The following is an 18,718-nucleotide window of genomic DNA, read 5'->3' on the forward strand; positions in this document are numbered from 1 at the left end:
CCTTTTACATTTCTACCTTCCTTCTTGGAAGATCATCTCGACCTGAAACGTTAACTCTTTCTTCCTCCCCCAGATGTTAACAGACCTGCTCAAGATTTCCAGCATTTTCCGTTTTCACCTCAGATCTCCAGCAGCTGCGCGATTTTGCTTTTGGAGCCAAGTAATCATCATGATTGACATCCCAGTAAACCAATCACTTATCGGCATATCAACTTCTTCAGCGCTTTAACCAATGAAGCGGCGCGGAGGCGGGTGTAAGCGTCGACAGGCTTGGAAACAAGCAATTAGAGAAGGCCGGAAATCGTGAGTGACAAGGGTATTAGCCAATCAGGTGTTAGATCGTGAAGTGTTGTTGTTCACCCACTCAATCAGCGTGGCGGAACTTGAATGGTCAGGTTCGGTTGCCTGGCAGCCCCCAGCACGTTGGGTTGCAGCCTGTGAGTGACGTGACAGTTGAGCACTCAGCTCCGGTGCAGCGGCGCGGCACGGCCTGATTGGCTGCGGCCGGGACAGTTGACCAATAGTCGTTGCAGGGAGGCGGGAACCGCTCTATTAAAGTTCGGGTGAGCGGCCTCGCGCCTGGGCGAATGTTTTCAAGATGGCGGTCACAACAAGGGGCTTTCTACTTGTCACCGTATGGTCGATGCAGTTCCTGTGTCTCTTGGCTTTCCTCAACATCGAAGAGCTGAACGAGATGAAATACGGCATCGAAATCCTCTCGGACCCTATCATTAAAGGACAGGCGAGTTAGCCGGTGCTGTCACAGGCAGTGTTTATGCGACTGCTCGGGTGTCGTTCACCTCAGTGCCAACAGAGGCTTCTCACTGGAAGTTAATCTTCAATCTTTTTCATTGCATTGACTTCATTTTGGGCTGGTTGAAGAAATGCTGGGTGCCTTTTTCCTTTGTCACGATCGCATCACGGCCAAGTGACGGTGATGTGATTGTCCTGACATTGGGTTGTATGTACCTGAAGGGAAGGTGGAGAGAATCTGCTCCTTGCCTTTTCGTGCGGTGTATGCCTGTTTAGCATTTACTTTGTGTCATGTGTGCACCTCGTCTTGTGTAGCAGCTTTTAATCTGACTTAAATGTTGTTGACATTGGATTGCACTATAGTTCAGCCAGCAACTTCTGATACTGGCTTGAAACGTTAGAAAGGTTTTCAGCACAACAGGCGGTTTTCTGGCCCATCCTGTTTGTGCTGAAAAAAAAGCTGTCTCGCCTAATCCTGCTTTCTAGCTCTTGGCCTGTAGCCCTGGAGTTTATGGCACCTCAAGTGCACATCCAAGTGGTTTTTTTTTTCTATGCAGTGAGGTTTCCTGCCTTTTAGGCAGTGAGTTCAGACCCCAACTATCCTCTGGGTGGGAAAAAATGACTGTTCAACTCACTTCTGTTTCCCCTGGTTATTGATCTCTCTGCTAACAAAAATACACACTTCCTAGTCACTTCCTGTAGACTTTTCATAATTTTACACATCGCAGCTAAATATTCTCTCCGCTGTCTCTGTTCCAAAAAAAACAGCCCTAGCTTATCCGATCTTTTCTCATAGCTAAAATTCTCTATTCCTGGCAACAGCCTTGGTTAATCTCAGTACCCACTCGAGTGTGGTGATATTCTCCTTGTAATGCAGTGACCAGAACTGTAGGTGGTCCACTAGTTGTGGTATAACTAGTGTTCTATACAGTTTTTGCAAAAGCTCCCCTTCTACTCTAGGCCTCTTCCAATAAAGGAAATAATCCAATTTGCCTTCTTAACTGCTTTATCTATTTGACCTGTCGCCTTCTGGGATCTGTACACAGACACTTAAAGGTCCCCTGATCCTCGACACTTCTGAGTATCCTACCATTTATCGTGTATTCCCTAGCCTTGTTAGCTTCCTCCAAATGTATTGCCTCGCACTTCTCCAGATTGAAATCCATTTGCCTCTTTTCTGCCACCTGACCAGTCCATTGTCTTCCTGCGGTCTGGAACTTGCTTTCTCGCTGTCAACCACGTGCTTAATTTTGTATCATCTGCAAGTTTCTTCATTATGCTCCCTACATTTAAGTCTAAACCATTGAAATTGCAAGGGATCTGGATTGAGCCCAGTTGACCATTTTCCTTGGCTTCCTGTGCTGAGCAAATTTTCCACTTTCCCTTGGATCCCACAAGCTTTCGTTTTCTGACCTGTCTGTCTTGTGAGATATTGTCAAAAGCCTTGCTAAAATCCATGTAGACCCCATCAAACGTGCCACCCTCATCAATCCTCTTTGTTAAAATTTCAATCAAGTTAGTCCGACGTGACCTACTCTTAAATCCGTGTGCCCTTGATTAATCCTTCATTATATAAAACACCTTTGCGTTTTCCTTGATTTTTACATTCCAATTTTATTCATGCCACCTCTTTGCTTTCCTAATTTCCATTTCAAGTTCACCTCAGCACTTCCGGTACGTCTCGAGGCTTTCTGCAGTATTGAGCTCTTGGCATCTGACATAAGCTTTCATTTTTGCCAAACCCTACTGTGTTCTCTTCGACATTCTTGGTGTTTTGGGGTGGGGGTTCTAGATTTGAGTCACATCATTTTTCTTTGGAGCATGTTTGTTCTGAACCCAATCCATCTCCTCTTTGAATGCCCCCTGCTGTTCTGACACTTCTTCAAGTAGCTGCTGCCTGTCTGCCAAGTCAGATCTGAGCTTGGTAAAATGGGTCATTGCACCAATTTAAAAATTTACTCTTGTTCTGTCTTTATTCTTTTTCAGAATTACTCTAAATCTAGCTGAATTAAAAATGTTCTTCCACTGATGACCCCTTCTAGCTTCCCAGATTCATTCCCATAAACTAAGTCCTGAATTGCCCCTGCTCTTGTTGGGGCGTGCTACATAATTGGCTACAAAAGTTCTTATTTCATTCTTTCATGGAATGTGAGCATTGCTTGCTAGGGCAACACTTGTTACCCATCCTGAGTTGCCCTTGGTGGTGAGCTGCCTTCTTGAGCCACTGCAGTCCATGTGGTGTAGGTACACCCATAGTGCTGTTAGGGAGAGGGAGTTCCAGGTGTTTGATCCAGCGACAGTGAAGGAATGGTGATATATTTTCAAGTCAGGATGATGAGTGACTTGGAGGGGAACTTCCAGGTGGTGGTTTTCCCATCTATCTGCTGCCCTTGTCCTTCTAGATGGTAGTGGTTGTGGGCCTGAAAGGTGCTGTCGAAGGAGCCTTGGTGAATTCCTGCAGTGCGTCTTGTAGATGGTACACACTGCTGCCACTGTGCGTCGGTGGTGGAGGGAGTGAATGTTTGTGGGTGGGGTGCCAATCAAGCGGGGCTGCTTTGTCCTGGATGGTGTCAAGCTGCTTGTGTTGTGGGAGTTGCACTCATCCAGGCAACTGGAGAGTGTTCCATCACACTCTTGACTTGTATCTTGTAGACAGTGGACGGGCTTTGGGGAGGTGAATTATTCACTGCAGGATTCCTAGCCTCTGACCTGCTCTTGTAGCCACAGTATTTATATGGCTAGTCCAGTTCAGTTTCTGGTCAATGATAACCCCCAGGATGCAGATAGTCGGCGATTCAGTGATGGTAATGCCATTGAATGTCAAGGGGCGATGGTTAGATTCTCTCTTGTTGGAGATGGTCATTGCTTGACACTTGTGTGGCGTGAATGTTGCTTACCACTTGTCAGCCCAAGCCTGGATATTGTAGATGCATTTGGACATGGACTGCTTCAGTTTCTGAGGAGTCGTGAATGGTGCTGAATATTGTGCAATCATCAGCAAACATCCCCACTTCTGATCTCATGATAGAGGTAAGGTCATTGATGAAGCAGCTGAAGATGGTTGGGCTGAGGACATGACCCTAAGGAACTCCTGCAGTGATGCCCTGGAGCTGAGATGACTGACCTCCAGCAACCCCAACCATCTCCCTTTGTGCTAGGTATGACTCCAACCAGCAGAATTTTCTCCCTGATTCCCACTGACTCCAGTTTTGCTAGGGCTCCTTGATGCCACACTTGATCACATGCAGCCTTGGTGTCAAGGGCAGTCACTCGCACCTCACCTCTGGAGTTCAGCTCTTTTGTCCATGTTTGAGCCAAGGCTGTAATGAGGTCAGGAGCTGAGTGATCCTGACGGAACCCAAACTGGGCATCCGTGAGCAGGTTATTGCTAAGCAAGTGCCGCCTGATAGCACTGTTGATGGCCTCTTCCTTTACTTTGCTGATGATAGAGAGTAAACTGATGGGACGGTAACTGGCTTGGTTGGATTTGTCCTGCTTTTTGTGTACTGGGCAATTTTCCACATAGCCGGGTAGATGCCAGTGTTGTAGCTGTACTGGAACAGCTTGGCAAGGGGTGCGGCAAGTTCTGGAGCACAAGTCTTCAGTATTGTTGCTGGAATACTGTCAGGGCCCATAGCCTTTGCAGTATCCAGCACCTTCAGCCGTTTCTTGATATCACGTGGAGTGAATCGAATTGGCTGAAGACTGGCATCTGTGATGCTGGGGATCTCTGGAGGAGGCTGAGATGGATTATCCAATCGGCACTTCTGCGTGAAGATTATAGCAAATTCCTCAGCCTTATCTTTTGCACTGATGTGCTGGGCTCCTCCATCGTTGACGATGGGGATATTTGTGGAGCCTCCTCCTCCAGTGAGTTGTTTAATTGTCCACCGCCATTCACAACTGTATGTGGCAGGACTGCAGAGCTTAGATCTGATCCATTGGTTGTGGGATCGCTTAGCTCCATCCATCACTTGCTGTTTGGTATGCAAGCAGTCCTGTGTTTTAGCTTTGCCAGGTTAACACCACATTTTTAGGTATGCTTGGTGCTGCTTCTGGCATGCCCTCCTGCACTCTTCATTGAACCAGGATTGATCCCCTGGCTTGATGGTGATGGTAGAACGGGGACAATGCTGGACCATGAGATTACAGATTGTGTTCGAGTACAATTCTGCTGCTGCTGATGGCCCACAGCGCCTCATGAATGCCCAGTCTCGAATTGCTAGATCTGTTCAAAATCTAACCCATTTAGCACAGTGGTAGTGCCACACGACATGGAGGGTATCCTCAATCTGAAGGTGGGACTTCGTCTCCACGACTGTGCGGTGGTCACTCCTACCGATACTGTCATGGACAGATGCATGTGCAGCAGGCAGGCTGGTGAGGATGAGGTTAAATATGTTTTTCCCTCTTGTTGGTTTCCTCACCACCTGCTGCAGACCCAGTCTAGTAGCTATGTCATTTAGGACTCAGCCAGCTCGGTCAGTAGTGGTGCTACCGAGCCACCCTTGGTGATGGACATTGAAATCCCTCGCCCAGTGTACATTCTGTGCCCTTGCCACCATCAGTTCTTCCTCCAAGTGGTGTTGAACATGGAGGAGCACTGATTCATCAGCTGAGGGAGGGCAGCATGTGGCAATCAGTGGGAGGTTTCCTTGCCCATGTTTGACCTGATGCCATGAGACTTCATAGGGTCCCCATATGTTAGTAAGGAGGACTTATGACAAACTCCCATGAACAGGCATGGGTAAATAACCAGATTTTCTTTTTTAAATGTGATGATGGTTTGGCCAGGACAGCAGACAGAAATCCATTGCTGATCGTGATATTGCCCTGGGATTTTAGTGCATTCACATGAGAGGATAGACAAGGCCTCAGTTTAAAGTCTCATTGGAAAGGAGACACCACTGGGTGATGGTTGCCTTCGAAGGAGTCTGAACATGTTGCAAGTACTTTAAGATAATAAGTAATTTGTGCAAAGCAAAAAAAACAGAAATGGGTGTGATTTGCAAACTAAGAAAGCCACAGCTAAGGTTGACTGAGGCTTCACATTTCACGCTTGATCTATTCCTGTAATTTGGCTGCGATCCAATGAACGCATAGTTGATGCATTCAGGAGGTAATTGAATCAATTCCTTGCTCAACAGATATTGGAGAAACTACCTTGGTGTAGGAAGGTGATGAGAAATGTTAATGGGGTTTTGAATAGGACTTGGCAGACAAGGGAATAGACTGAACAACTTTTTCTTGTGCCTGAGCTGTCCTTGGATCTGTGGGCCTAATTTCCAGTGCCACTTCCTCTGTTCAAACCCCATTCATTCAGTAGTGCGTGTATTGGGAACGTAAGGGATTTTTACAAAAATGTTTACACTTTCAGCTATGCACCTGCTTCAAATTCAGCTCTCTTTTCTGAACACTTTAACATTTCAGTGGTAGATAACTTTGAAGCATTTGGGTTCAATTTAACACTATACCACCTGCTTGTGTTTAGTTTACTAATTGCATTATTTCTTCATGTATTTTGGGGACAGCGTTATGTCATGTTTCTGATGCCATTTGACTTTGGATTCAGAATGACTAATTTGCACAAATCCCACCAAATATAACTGGCTCAGAATAAGAGTTCTCGAGTCTTTTCTCTGTTCCCACTGCAAGTATCGACAGCCTTGAGCACCCTTTATTCTACTCTGAAAGACTGTACCAGCTGTGTTAAGGATAATTTTACCACCATTGTAGAAAATGGTCGTTGTACAGTAATGGACTAGTAACTTGACAGATACAGGGGAAAAAAAAAACAGAGCCCTGGAGGCACATACTGTACTTCAGAAATTCAATCTTGTTAGCCACCTGGAACACTCTGGGAGATGACTGAAATCACAAGAGCATTATCAAACAAAATTTGACAGTGATTTCTGGAAATATTAAGGCAAGTTACCAATGGCTTTCTCAAAGGAAGAGAGGGTAGTAGAGAGATGGAGAGGTTTAAGAACAGAATTCCAGAGCTTGGGGCCCAGGCATAAGAAGGTGCAATTGCCAGTGGTGAAGTGACTAAAATTGGGGATGCACAAGAAGTCAGAATTGGAGGAGCGCAGAGGTTTGTCGGGCTGGAGGAGGTTTAACAGATGGCGAGGGGTGTGGCCAGTTTGTAAACAAGGACTGGGAGCCACGATGGGTCAATGAATACAGGGGTGATGGATAAACTAGTGCTTGATGTGAGTTAGGACACTGACAACAGTGTTTTGGATGAGCTCAAGTTTATGGAGTGTGCAATGGGGAGTTATCCAGGAGAGCATTGGAATAGTCGAGTCTGGAAGCAACAAGGGCTTGGATGAGGGTTTCATTAGCTTATTTTAATACATCCAGATTGCTCAACAGTAATGTAACTGGAAAGTAAGGTTGCATCTTAGAGGCTGTCAATATGAATCGTCATGTGATCCAACATTCTATCAAGTATGGCATCCACAGTTGTCAGTGTCTCTTTGCCATCTTTACCATTGTGTTTAGGTTTTAAAAAATGATGCAGTTTTTTGAATAAACGTTTTGCATAGAAACCCTGTTGATAATGTGAAGCTTTGCTCAATAACATGAGAATGGTGATTGTGGGTCCCATTTGGGTATGTATGGCTGCAGTCAGTCTGAGCTTTTCATATTACAATCAAAAGCAATCCCTTCTGACCAGAAATTTTCTTCTCAGTTTTGATGTCTTGCCTCTCCCCTTTAGCATTGCTGTTGAATCTAAATCTTGAATATTTTTGCGCCCCATGTTTTGGAATCTACTCACTCGTGCAACCTTCCTTTTTCCGGCAATGTGATTTGTTGTAGTGAAGCTTTAGTGTCACTAAAGTGTATACTCTTTACTGTCATCTGGTTAGTATCCAATCCTTGCATATATTTCAGAATTCCTTCTTCCTTGAAGTGGATCAAATATGTAAAATATGTATCTTGTGCATGTAAAGACAGTACTACCTAATATGGATTGTATTGTAACTGACAAGACGACTACATTAACCTTGCAGCAGCCACCTCAAAGCATAACCCATTGGTTTCTGGCAGGAAAGACTACCTCCAAACCTGGCCAAGATATGTTTTGCACATCATCTTCACAACCTACGGCCTGACTTAACAGCAACCTTCAATAACTTGGGCAAAGCATTTGCTAAGGTATCAAGTCAAAGGTTACTACAAAATATAAGAGCATATGGCATGGGGGGGTAACATATTCGTATGGGTAAAGGATTAGTTAGCTAACAGGAAGCAGAGAGTAGGGATAAATGGGGCGTTTTCAGATTGGCAAGTTGTAATTAGTGGAGTGCCACAGGGATCAGTGCTGGGTCCTCAGTTATTTACAATCTACATCAGTGGTTTGGATGAGGGAGTGAATGTATGGTAGCTAATTTGCCAGTGACACCAAGATAGATAGGAAAGTAAGAAAGGCAGGTTAAATGAGTGGACAAAAATTTGGTAGATGGAGCATAACGTGGGTAAATGTGAAATTCTTCATTTTGGTAGGAAGAATAGAAAAGCAGCAAATTATCTAAATGGAGAGAGATTGCAGAACTGAGGTACAGAGGGATGCCCTCATACACAAATCTCAAAAGATTAGTATGCAGGTACAGCAAGTGATTAGGAAGGCAAATGGAATGTTGGCATTTATTGTAAAGGGAATGGAATATAAACGCAGGGAAGTTTTACAGTTGTACACTGTCTTGGTGAGACCACATCTGGAGTAATGTGTGCAGTTTTGGTCTCCTTATTCGAAAAAAGATATAATTGCTTTAGAAGCAGTTCAGAGAAGGTTCACTCAACTCATTCCTGGTATGAGGGGCTTATCTTTTGGAGAAAAGGTTGACCAGGTTGGGTCTATACCCATTGGGGTTTAGAAGAATGAGAGGTGATCTTATTGAAACGTTTACGATCCTGAGGGATCTTGATAGGGTGGATACTAGGAGGATGTTTCCTCTTGTGGGGGGAGACTAAAACTAGGGGGCATAGTTTAAGGCCCCCCTTTTAAGACAGATGAGAATTTTTTTCTCCCAAAGTCATTGGTGTGTGGAATTCTCTTCCCCCAGAAAGTAATGGAGGCTGGGTAATTAAATTTATTCAAGGTTCAGTTCGATAGATTTTTGTTAGGTAAGGGAGCAGAAAGGGGACAGATAGGAAGGAAAGTGGAGCTGAGACCACAACCAGATCAGTCATGATCTTCTTGAATGATGGAGCAGGCCTGAAGTACCAAATGGCCTACTCCTGCTCCTATGTTTCCACATGTCGTAGATAACCTGGTGCCTGTTTAACTGCCTTGGAGAGTCAGGGTGGAATTTCCCAACAGGTTATTCCTGAAATTGGCCACAGGTTTCTGTTTCCTGTTCTTATTTGTCCCAGGAGTTAGCATTACTTTGATAGGGGAAAGTGGTGCATGAGACATCAATGTCTAATTGATGACATGGGCATTGATGGATCCTATGGTGTTATCCTGACTTTATTAATTCATGGGATGTGGGTGACCTTGGCTAGGCCAGCATTAATTGCCCATCTATAATTGCCCTTGAAAGTGATGGTGAGCTGCACTGGAGTGCTGCTTTGGGCCACATTAGAGTGCTTAACTTGGAGTTTGGTGAGAGAGGGAGTTTTGTGAAGAGGGATGGGGGGATCCTTTCATTTTCTACCTTCCTGAATAAGAACAACAGTGTCCAAGGTAAGTAGGACCTGCTGAGTATTTCTTCTGTCCTTAATATCCTTTAAATTAGAGGAAGGAAAAGTAAAGGGAGTAATTTAAGGGTAAGTCATGGCAAGGCAGCCCGGCCAAGTGGAAGGCTCCTCCTGTGCGATGTGGGAAGCCAGGGACACGACTAATGTCCAGGGCAACCATGTGTGTAGAAATTGTCTCCAGCTACAGCTACTTGAAATCAGTGTTTTGGAGCTGGAGCTAAGGCTGTAGTCACTGTGGAGCATCCACAAGGATGAGATCTTCGTGGATAGCATGTATGGTGAGGTGGCCACACCTCAGGTAGAGTGTACAGGCATGAAGGGAATAGGTGACCACCAGACAGAATAAGAGCACTAGACAAGTAGTGCAGCCCAACCATGGCTAACAAAAGAAATTAAGGATAGCATTAGATCCAAAGAGGAGTCATATAAAGTTGTTAGAAAAAGTAGCAAGCCTGAGGATTGGGAGCAGTTTAGAATTCAGCAGAGGGCCAAGAGATTGATTAAGAGGGGAAAAATAGAGTATGAGAGTAAACTTGCACAGAACATAAAAGCGGACGGTAAAAGCTTCTATAATTATGTAAAAAGAAAAAGATTAGTGAAGACAAATGTAGATCCCTTTCAGTCCGAAACAGGAGAATTTATAATAGAGAACAAGGAAATGGCAGAGCAATTAAACAGCTACTTTAGTTCCGTCTTCACAGAGGAAGACACAATTTACTTCCCAGAAATACTAGGGAACCAAGGGTCTAGTGAGAAGGAAGAATTGAAGGAAATACTAAACTAAAGCAATAGTGCTGGAGAAATGAATGGGACTGAAAGCTGATAAATCCCCAGGGCCTGATAATCTACACCCCAGGGTACTAAAGGCCATGGAAATAGTGGATGAGTTGGTTGTCATCTTTCAAAATTCTGTAGATTCGGGATCAGTCCTGGCAGATTAGGGAGTGGCAAATGTAACCCCACTATTTAAAAAAGGAGGGAGGGAGAAAACAGGGAATTACAGACCGGTTAGCTTAACATCAGTAGTAGGGAAAATGCTAGAGTCTATTATAAAGCGTGTGACAACAGGACACTTAGCAAATATCAATAGAATTAGACAAAGTCAACATGGATTTATGGGAGGGAAATCATGTTTGGTAAACCTACTGGAGTATTTTGAGGATGTAACTAGTAGAATAGATAAGGGGGAACCGGTGGATATGGTGTATTTGGATTTTCAGAAAACTTTTGAATAAGTCCCACATAAGAGGTTAGTGTGTAAAATTAAAGCACATGGGATTGGGGGTAATATATTGGCATGGATTGAGAATTGGTTAGCAGACAGGAAACAGAGTAGGAATAAATGGGTCTTCATCAGAGTGGCAGATGGTGTCTAGTGGGGTACCGCAGCGATCGGTGCTTGGGCTCCAGCTATTCACAATATATGTCAACGATTTGGATGAGGGAACCAAATGTAATATTTGTAAGCTTGCTGATGCCACAAAACTTTGTGGGAATGTGAGCAGTGAGGAGGGTGTTAAGAGGCTTCAAGGTGATTTAGACAGGCTGAGTGAGTGGGCAAATACATGGCAGATGCAGTATAACATGGATAAGTGTGAAGTTATCCACTTTGTTAGGAAAAACAGAATGGCAGAGTATTATTTAAATGGTGATAGATTGGGAAATGTTGATGTACAAAGGGACCTGAGTGTCCTTGTGCACCAATCACTGAAAGCAGGTACAGCAAGCAGTTAAGTAGGTAAATGGTATGTTGGCCTTCATTGCAAGAGGACGTGAGTACAGGAACAAGGATGTCTTACTGCAGCTGTACAGTATTGGAGTATTGTGTGCAGTTTTGGTCTCCTTACCTAAGAAAGGATATACTTGCCATTGAGGGAATGCAGTGAAGGTTCACCAGATTGATTCCTGGGATGGCAGGATTGTCATATGAGGAGAGATTGAGCTGACTAAGCCTGTATTCACTGGAGTTTAGAAGAATGAGAGGGGATCTCATTGAAATTAATAAAATTCTGACAGGGCAGGACAGACTGGATCCAGGGATGATGTTTCCTCTGGCTGGGGGTGGGGTCTAGAACAAGGAGTCACAATCTCAGGATACGTGGTAGGCCATTTAGGACTGAGATGAGGAGAAACTTTTTTACTCAGTGGGTGGTGAACCTGTGGAATTTTCTACCACAGAGGTCTGTGGACACCAAGTCACTGAATATATTTAAGAGGGATATAGATAGCTGGACTCTAAAGACATCATGGGGTATGGGGAGACAGCGGGTGTTGAGATAGAGGATCTGCCATGATATTGAATGGCAGATGGCTCGAAGGGCCGAAAGTCCTACTGCTCCTATTTTCTATGTTTCTATGGCGCTAGTGAGCCACTCTTAGTAATGGACCTTAAAATCCCCCCAGAGTACATTGTGTGCCCTTTCCACCCTCTTACTTCCTCCAAGTGGTGTTGAACATGGAGGGATGCTGATTCATCAGCTGAGGGGGTGGGGGAACAGTAGGTGGTAATCAGCAGGAGATTTCCTTGCCCATGTTTGACCTGATGCCATGAGACTTTGTGGGGTCCACAATTGATGTTGAGGACTCCAAGGACAACTCCCTCCCGACTGTATACCACCGTGCAGCCACCTCTGGTGGCTGTCCTGTCGATGGGGCAGGACATACCCAGGGATAACGATGGTGGTGACTGGGGCATTATCTGTAAGGTACAATTCCATGTGCATGACTGTCAGGCTGCTGCTTGACTAGTCGTGAGACAGCTCTCCCAGTTTTGGCACAAGCCCCCACATGTTAGTGAGGAGGACTTTGCAGGGTCAACAGGGCTGAGTTTGCAGTTGTCATTTCCGGTGCCTAGGTGGATGCCAGATGGTCTGTCCATCTTCATTCTTTTTAGAATTCATTGCACTTTGATACAACCAAGTGGCTTGCTAGGTCATTTCAGAGGGCAGTAAAGAGTCAATCACATTGCTGAGAGTCGGGAGTCACATGTAGGCCAGACCAGGTAAGCACGGCAGATTTCTTTCCCTAAAGGGCATTAATGAACTGAGTTTTTACGACAATAGGCAATGGTTTCATGGTCACCATTAGACTAGCTATTAATTCCCTGTTTATTAATTGAATTTATATTCCACCAGTTGCTGCAGTGGGATTTGAATCAGCATCCCCAGAGCATTAGCCTGGGCCTCTGGATTACTAGTCCACTAGGCTACTGTCTCCCCATCTTTCCATTTTGTTTTTAATTTGCAGAATGTAGGTCACACTGGCAGCTCCACATGTATTGTTCATTGGACAGGTTGGGCCTGCACCCATTGGGGTTTAGAAGAATGAGAGGTGATCTAAGATCCTGAGGGGGCTTGACAGGGTGGATGTTGAGAGGATGTCTCCCCTTTTGGGAGAGACTAGAACTAGGGGACACGGTTTCAAAATAAAGGGTCTCCCATTTAAGACTGAGATGAGGACAAATTTTTTGAGGGTCATTAGTCTATGGAAATCCCTTCCCTAGAAAGCAGTGGAGGCTGGATCATTGAATATTTTTGAGGCTGAGTTGGATTGATTCTTGACTAACAAGGGAGTCAAAGTTATAGTGGGTAGGCAGGAAAGTGGAGTTGAGGCTGCAGTCAGATCAGCTGTGATCCTATCAAGTGGCAGAGCAGGCTCGAGGGGCCGAATGGCCTACCTCTGCTCCCATTCTTATGTTTGTATTCGAGTTGCCCTGAGAAAGTGGGGCACCCAATACTGGCAGTGTTTTATTTAGTAGCTGCCCCATACTAGCTCTGTTGAATAGAAACATCCTCACGACAAAAGGTAAGCGTGCATTGGAATCTCTAAACTAACTTTCATTATCTGACTTCAAATCTACATTTCCCAGCTCTGCTGTTTCTGTGTATTTAAGTTCTTGACAGCTTCATTTAACTTCATGGAACTTGAATCTATGTAGGACTTTCCCCTCCTTGGGGTGCCCCAAAATGTGCTACAATCAAAGAAGTACTTTTGAAATATTTTTACAGTTGTGATATAGACAGATGTAGCAACCAAATTGTACACAGCAATATCCCACAAGCAGCAATGAGGCAAATAACCAAATAAGCTCAGTGATGTTGGTTGAGGGGTAATTAACAGCCAGGGCACTAGGTGAAATCTCCTCCCTGCCTAGAATAGCGCCATGGAATCTGTTGCATCCATCCAAGAGGACAAACGGAGCCTCATTTGAAAGACTGCGCCTACGTTGTTCGTTATAGCACTGAAATGTTAGCCCAGAGACTTAGTGCTACCACTTGGCTAACATGTACAGCAGTATTTTTAACACAGCTTGTATCAAGACCTTCTGAGTGCTAGTCCTCATCAGAAATCTGGAAATGTAACGGTTGTACTCTGAGCTTTTCCGCTACCTCGTATCATGAATGTTTTCTTTGGTCACATTTCAATACCTGCATTTTCGGTTGTTGCTGATGTTTGTCAGTTCTGTTATATTGTAATTGCTAAAAAATCTGAGCCTGGATAGTAAGATTTCAGTAATCAGCTACACTACCCTTGATGATTCAATTGCTCTTATGCTAAAAATAACTTAATTATCCAACAACTAAATTATGCTACATACCCGGGATGATAAAGTAGCAATTTAATGCTATAAATTCAACTAATTGGAATTAAATTTGAATTGAGAGTATACTGTATTTTTCTCATGGTGATATCTGTACAGATAGATACTTGTCTTAACGGCTGGGAAAGAAGCAAACTGAAAGGTGATAAGCAAAGCAAAGGGCCACAAATGTGTTTCCTCTCCATTTTTGAACACTGGATATTTGGAGACCCCCTATCAACTAATCTATTAATTTCCTGTTTGTGGGATCTAACTATGCAGATTGGCTACTGCATTTATATTACAATGGTGACTACTCTGCAAAGGCATTTGTTGGCTGCGAAACACTGGGATGCCCTGACACTGGAAGGTGATACAGAAATACAAGCTTGTTTAAGCCTCTGCTAAGTCCAGCCTGGAGCTAGTGACTAGGAGAGGTTGGCAAAGAGTTCCTGCTGAGTGCCATCTGGGTTTCCCACTTCTGCTTTCTAAACCCCCACCCCTTCCCCACACAGTGCTTGGCCTTCACTCAGTAACCTCCTACTGCAGTATGTCTGAGATCAGGAATCTGCCATGCTGTGAATTGTGGGTGCATACTCACTATTGTGTGGTGTTACTTGTTGGCGCTTAACTGTAAGAAAGAGGGGTGTGGCAGCTACATTTTGGGGACTGCAAATGGTCTAAACTTCACAAAGGGTTCTCTATTCAGAGTGAACTCAAAACATATCCTAAAATATGAATGAAACCAAATAGCTTGCAAATTGTATTCCAAAATAAATAGTGTTAGTTTTGAATTTCAGTTTCTTGGACCAGCATGACTGACTCTGCTCTTGGCTCTTATTTCGTCACCTTGACTAGGTAGTCTGGTCCCTGATTGAACAGCAACGCAATGAGTCACCTTCCTCTTTCAACAGACCAAAATTAAACCCCACACATGGCTTATGCAAACTAAAGAAACCACAGTTAAGATAGCTTTGCAGCTGTTCAGTTTTAGAACTGTTGACTGAATACCCTCAGCTTTTGGGAAGTTCTGTGCATGGAAATTAGTGTGGCAGGATCATTTATTTGTAAGGCTTTTAATATGATAAATGTTGGTGAGCAGAGCAATTTCAGTGGACATTGGTGGAATGATAGAATAGGCATCTCTAGGTCAGACTAAGTTTACTGGCTTTGCACTTTTGAAACTTATCCTTAGACTGAGTTTGTGTGTTTTTTCCAACCATACTGTACCTGTGAAATTGAGATTGAACAGGCTGGGACTTTTTATTCTAGAAAAGAGAAGGGTGACCTGATGGAGGTCTTTAAGGTTATGAAAGTCGTCACTGATAAATGAAATGGGAATTCAGAAGAAACTTTACACAGCATGTTGTTAGAATGTGGAACTCACTCCCACAGAGAATTGGTGAAGTGAATAGTGTAGCTGTGTTTCAGCGGAAGCTAGGTAAACACGAGGGAGGAAGATATAGAAGGGTTTGCTGATAGGGTGGGAGGAGGCTCATGTGGAGCATAAACGCAGACATGGACCAGTTGAAAGAAATAACCTGTTCCTTTGTTGTGTTTTCTGTGTTGGGAGAAAATTGCATAAAGCCCTGGTTAAGCCGCAACTAGAGTATTGTGTCCAGTTCTAGTTGCCACATTTTAGGAAGGATGTGAAGATCCTTGATGGGGTGCAGAGGAGATTTACCAGAATGGTTCCAGGGATGAGGGATTTTAGCTCCAAGGTTAGGTTGGGGAAGCTGGGATTGTTCTCCTTGGAGCAAAGGAGATTAAGGGGGGGGATTTGATCGAGATGTACAAGATTGACAGGTTTAAATAAGGTAGATAAAAGCTGTTTCCGTTAGCTGATGGTACAAAGACTAGGAGACATGGATTTAAGGTTTTGGGCAAGAGATGCAGGGGGGAATGTGAGAAGCATCTTTTTTACACAGCGAGTGGTAGTGACCTGGAACTTGCTGCCTGTGAAGGGGGTGGAAGTGGAGATGATGAATGATTTCAGAAGGAAATTGGATGGGCACTTGTGGGAAATAAAGTTGCAGGGCTATGGGGATAGAGCAGGGGAATGGGACTGACTGGATTGCTCATTGGACTCGATGGGGTCAAATGGCCTTCTTCTGTGCCATTATGATTCTGATTCCATGATGCTACTTGGATTCATGCAGTCCCCATTATTTTCTTTCTATTGATTCTTTATGGAGCAAGGTGCCAGAATGCTATTTGGTGTGTACAAAGCACAGCTAATATTGATTCACTCTGTATGAAGCAGTTGCATGGTCCCTTGTGCCATATTTACCTGTAGCCTAAGGGCTTTTCTTTGTGCAAATGTCTTGCCTTGAAGGTAGTCTTCCTGGAGTCAATGACTCTATTCCTCAGTTGCTTTGAGGGTGGATGAGCAACTAGCCTGTATACCTGAACTGGCAAGTGCCTGGTGACTATCCTACCCTTTTGGGAGGTATTTGGCTTCCACTTGGTGCCTCTCACAGTAATATAGCTGAGGTCAGACATTCAGTGCTGTTTAGTCACCCCTCTGTTGCATATTGGTGACCTGCTACCCTGAGCCACAGTGGCTGTTCGGCCCAACTGGCCTGTGCTGGTGTTTATACTCCACACGAACCTCCTCCTGGTTTGTCTGACTTACTGTAACCTTTCAGTACATTATTCCTATCTCCTTTCCTCTCATGTACTTGTCTAGTTTTCTTTTGAAAGTATTTGCTTCCTGTGGCAGTGAGCCCCACCATTGTAAAGTAATTTCCCTAATGGATTTATTAGTAACTGTCGTATCTATGGCCCTAATTTTGGATTCTCTCAAGTGGAAACACCATATCCACATCTACCCTGCCCAACCCATTCATCATTTTGAAGAGCTTGATCAGGTCACCTTTTCTAAAGACATAAGCCCTTTCCTGATGGTTGTAATATCTCAGTTTTGGTACCATCCTTGTGCATGCTCTTTTTTTTGCGCACTCCAGTGCTTTATGTCCTGTAAATGAATACACAGCCAGAAAGCCTTCAAAAAATGCTGTTACTGGCTGAGTAGCAGTTCCTTTGCACTTGTGTTGTTCACAGCCTTAAATTTGGATGCAGGTGGTGCTGACAAGGCTGCATTTACTGTTCATCCCTAGCTACCCTACCAGCAATTTGCCAGGACACTGCAGAGGTTATTTAGTCACAGGGAGGTCAGAAAGGGTAGGGGTGGCAGATTTTCTTGCTGTGGGGCATTTGTGAATTTTAGGTTTTTGACAATCTGTCAGTTTATATTTTCTTTGTCCTCTCTCCACCAAAACTGAATTAGCTGTAAAGCGCTTTGGGATGTCCAGAGGTCATGAGGGGTGCCATATAAGTGTGCACATGTTGTTCGCTGGGATGGTGCAGCAAATGTTGTGGCATTGAGCTATTCATCTACATCGTTGGAAGTAGGAGAGAGCGAGAAAGAGAGTTGAAGGCTCTGAAATTGGACGTATCGTGCTTGTGAAGTAGAGAGCTGCAAAATTACTACTTGAAGCATGCACCTTAATTAATATTTTTAAAAAGTTTAGATGTCCCAACTTGTTTCTTGCATGTGGGTTGTCGTACGTGCATTCCATCAATCTACACTGTGGATTGACTTTTGTGTTATCGGCACTGATTGATCTGTAGTTTAATGAGCGGTTTCAAAAACATCCCCAAGTTTGTCTTGTTGCTCATACTGTATTTGGGAGTGCTGTGAAGCTGGCAACCTTTCCAGCAATGTGGCAAGCAAGGCGATGACACTGGCACTAAACGTACATTGCAACTGCACCATTAATGTTCTGTTGAAGGGTCATGAGGACTCGAAACGTCAACTGTGCTCTCCGCCGATGCTGCCAGACCTGAGTTTTTCCAGGTATTTCTGTTTCTGTTTTTGTTTTGGATTTCCAGCATCTGCAGTTTTTTGCTTTTATAACCATTAATGACTTGCTCTCTTCAGGCGATACCTGACCTGTCGTGTGGACTATTAGACAGCTGGGCCCTGGAGAGGGAAAGCATTACAAATTAACGTGCCACAGGGTATTAGTTCAAAATAGTGACACTCATTCCTGAAAAGGTCAAATCTAAAATTAAACACTACAAGCCAGTGGTCTAAGTGAGTGGATGCAGTGCAGCACTATATTTTCTTTTTGTTTGATCTGAAATGGCTTGTTGTGCTCTGCATTTAGCTAACACATTGCTAAATCAAAATGTAAATAAGCGCTAATGGGTATTTACTTCTTGCAGTCATAATGTCAGATTGTTCCTGATTTACTTGGAGCTAGACCAAGCACACCTGAATCAAAAGGGGACGATGTCCTGCCTTGTTTTTGGATTGTTTTTCTATTTATAAAACATTGACTGTTGCCAGATCTTATCCTGCAGCAATCATGGTATTTGTAATGTAACTTGAATCACTTTGGTATTTCCACTTTAACTTGCTTCCATACTGTTTTCTGTTTTCGCATACATCTTTAATTACAGCATTCCTCCACATTCATAAATGTTTTGTGCTGCTGCAATGTGCTGATCTTCATGTTGCGCAGTTTCTGCAGGAACCCAGCCAAACTCCCCTTAATGGATGTGAGGAAAAACTTTTTTACCCAGAGATGACGGTCTGGAATGCGCTGCCTGGGAGGGTGGTGGAGGCGGGATGCCTCACATCCTTTAAAAAGTACCTGGATGAGCACTTGGCAC

The 18,718-nt window shown here is 44.0% G+C and overlaps 1 protein-coding gene across 4 annotated transcripts in view; it reads left to right on the top strand.

The window, feature by feature from the left end:
* Positions 1 to 553: 553 nt before the first annotated feature.
* os9 (OS9 endoplasmic reticulum lectin) overlaps positions 554 to 18,718 on the top strand; it is a 57,947-nt gene continuing 39,782 nt past the window's right edge. Inside the window, exon 1 of one of the 4 annotated variants that reach the window (XM_078534555.1) lies at positions 554 to 742. In XM_078534555.1, coding sequence (XP_078390681.1) covers positions 599 to 742 — 144 coding nt within the window. In that variant the 5' untranslated portion in view covers positions 554 to 598. The remainder of the gene's footprint in view (positions 743 to 18,718) is intronic. The other 3 variants (XM_078534556.1, XM_078534553.1, XM_078534554.1) reach the window with 3 other exon arrangements.

Source organism: Cetorhinus maximus, chromosome X (assembly GCF_964194155.1).
Source record: "Cetorhinus maximus chromosome X, sCetMax3.hap1.1, whole genome shotgun sequence".
Taxonomy (NCBI): Eukaryota; Metazoa; Chordata; class Chondrichthyes; order Lamniformes; family Cetorhinidae; genus Cetorhinus; species Cetorhinus maximus.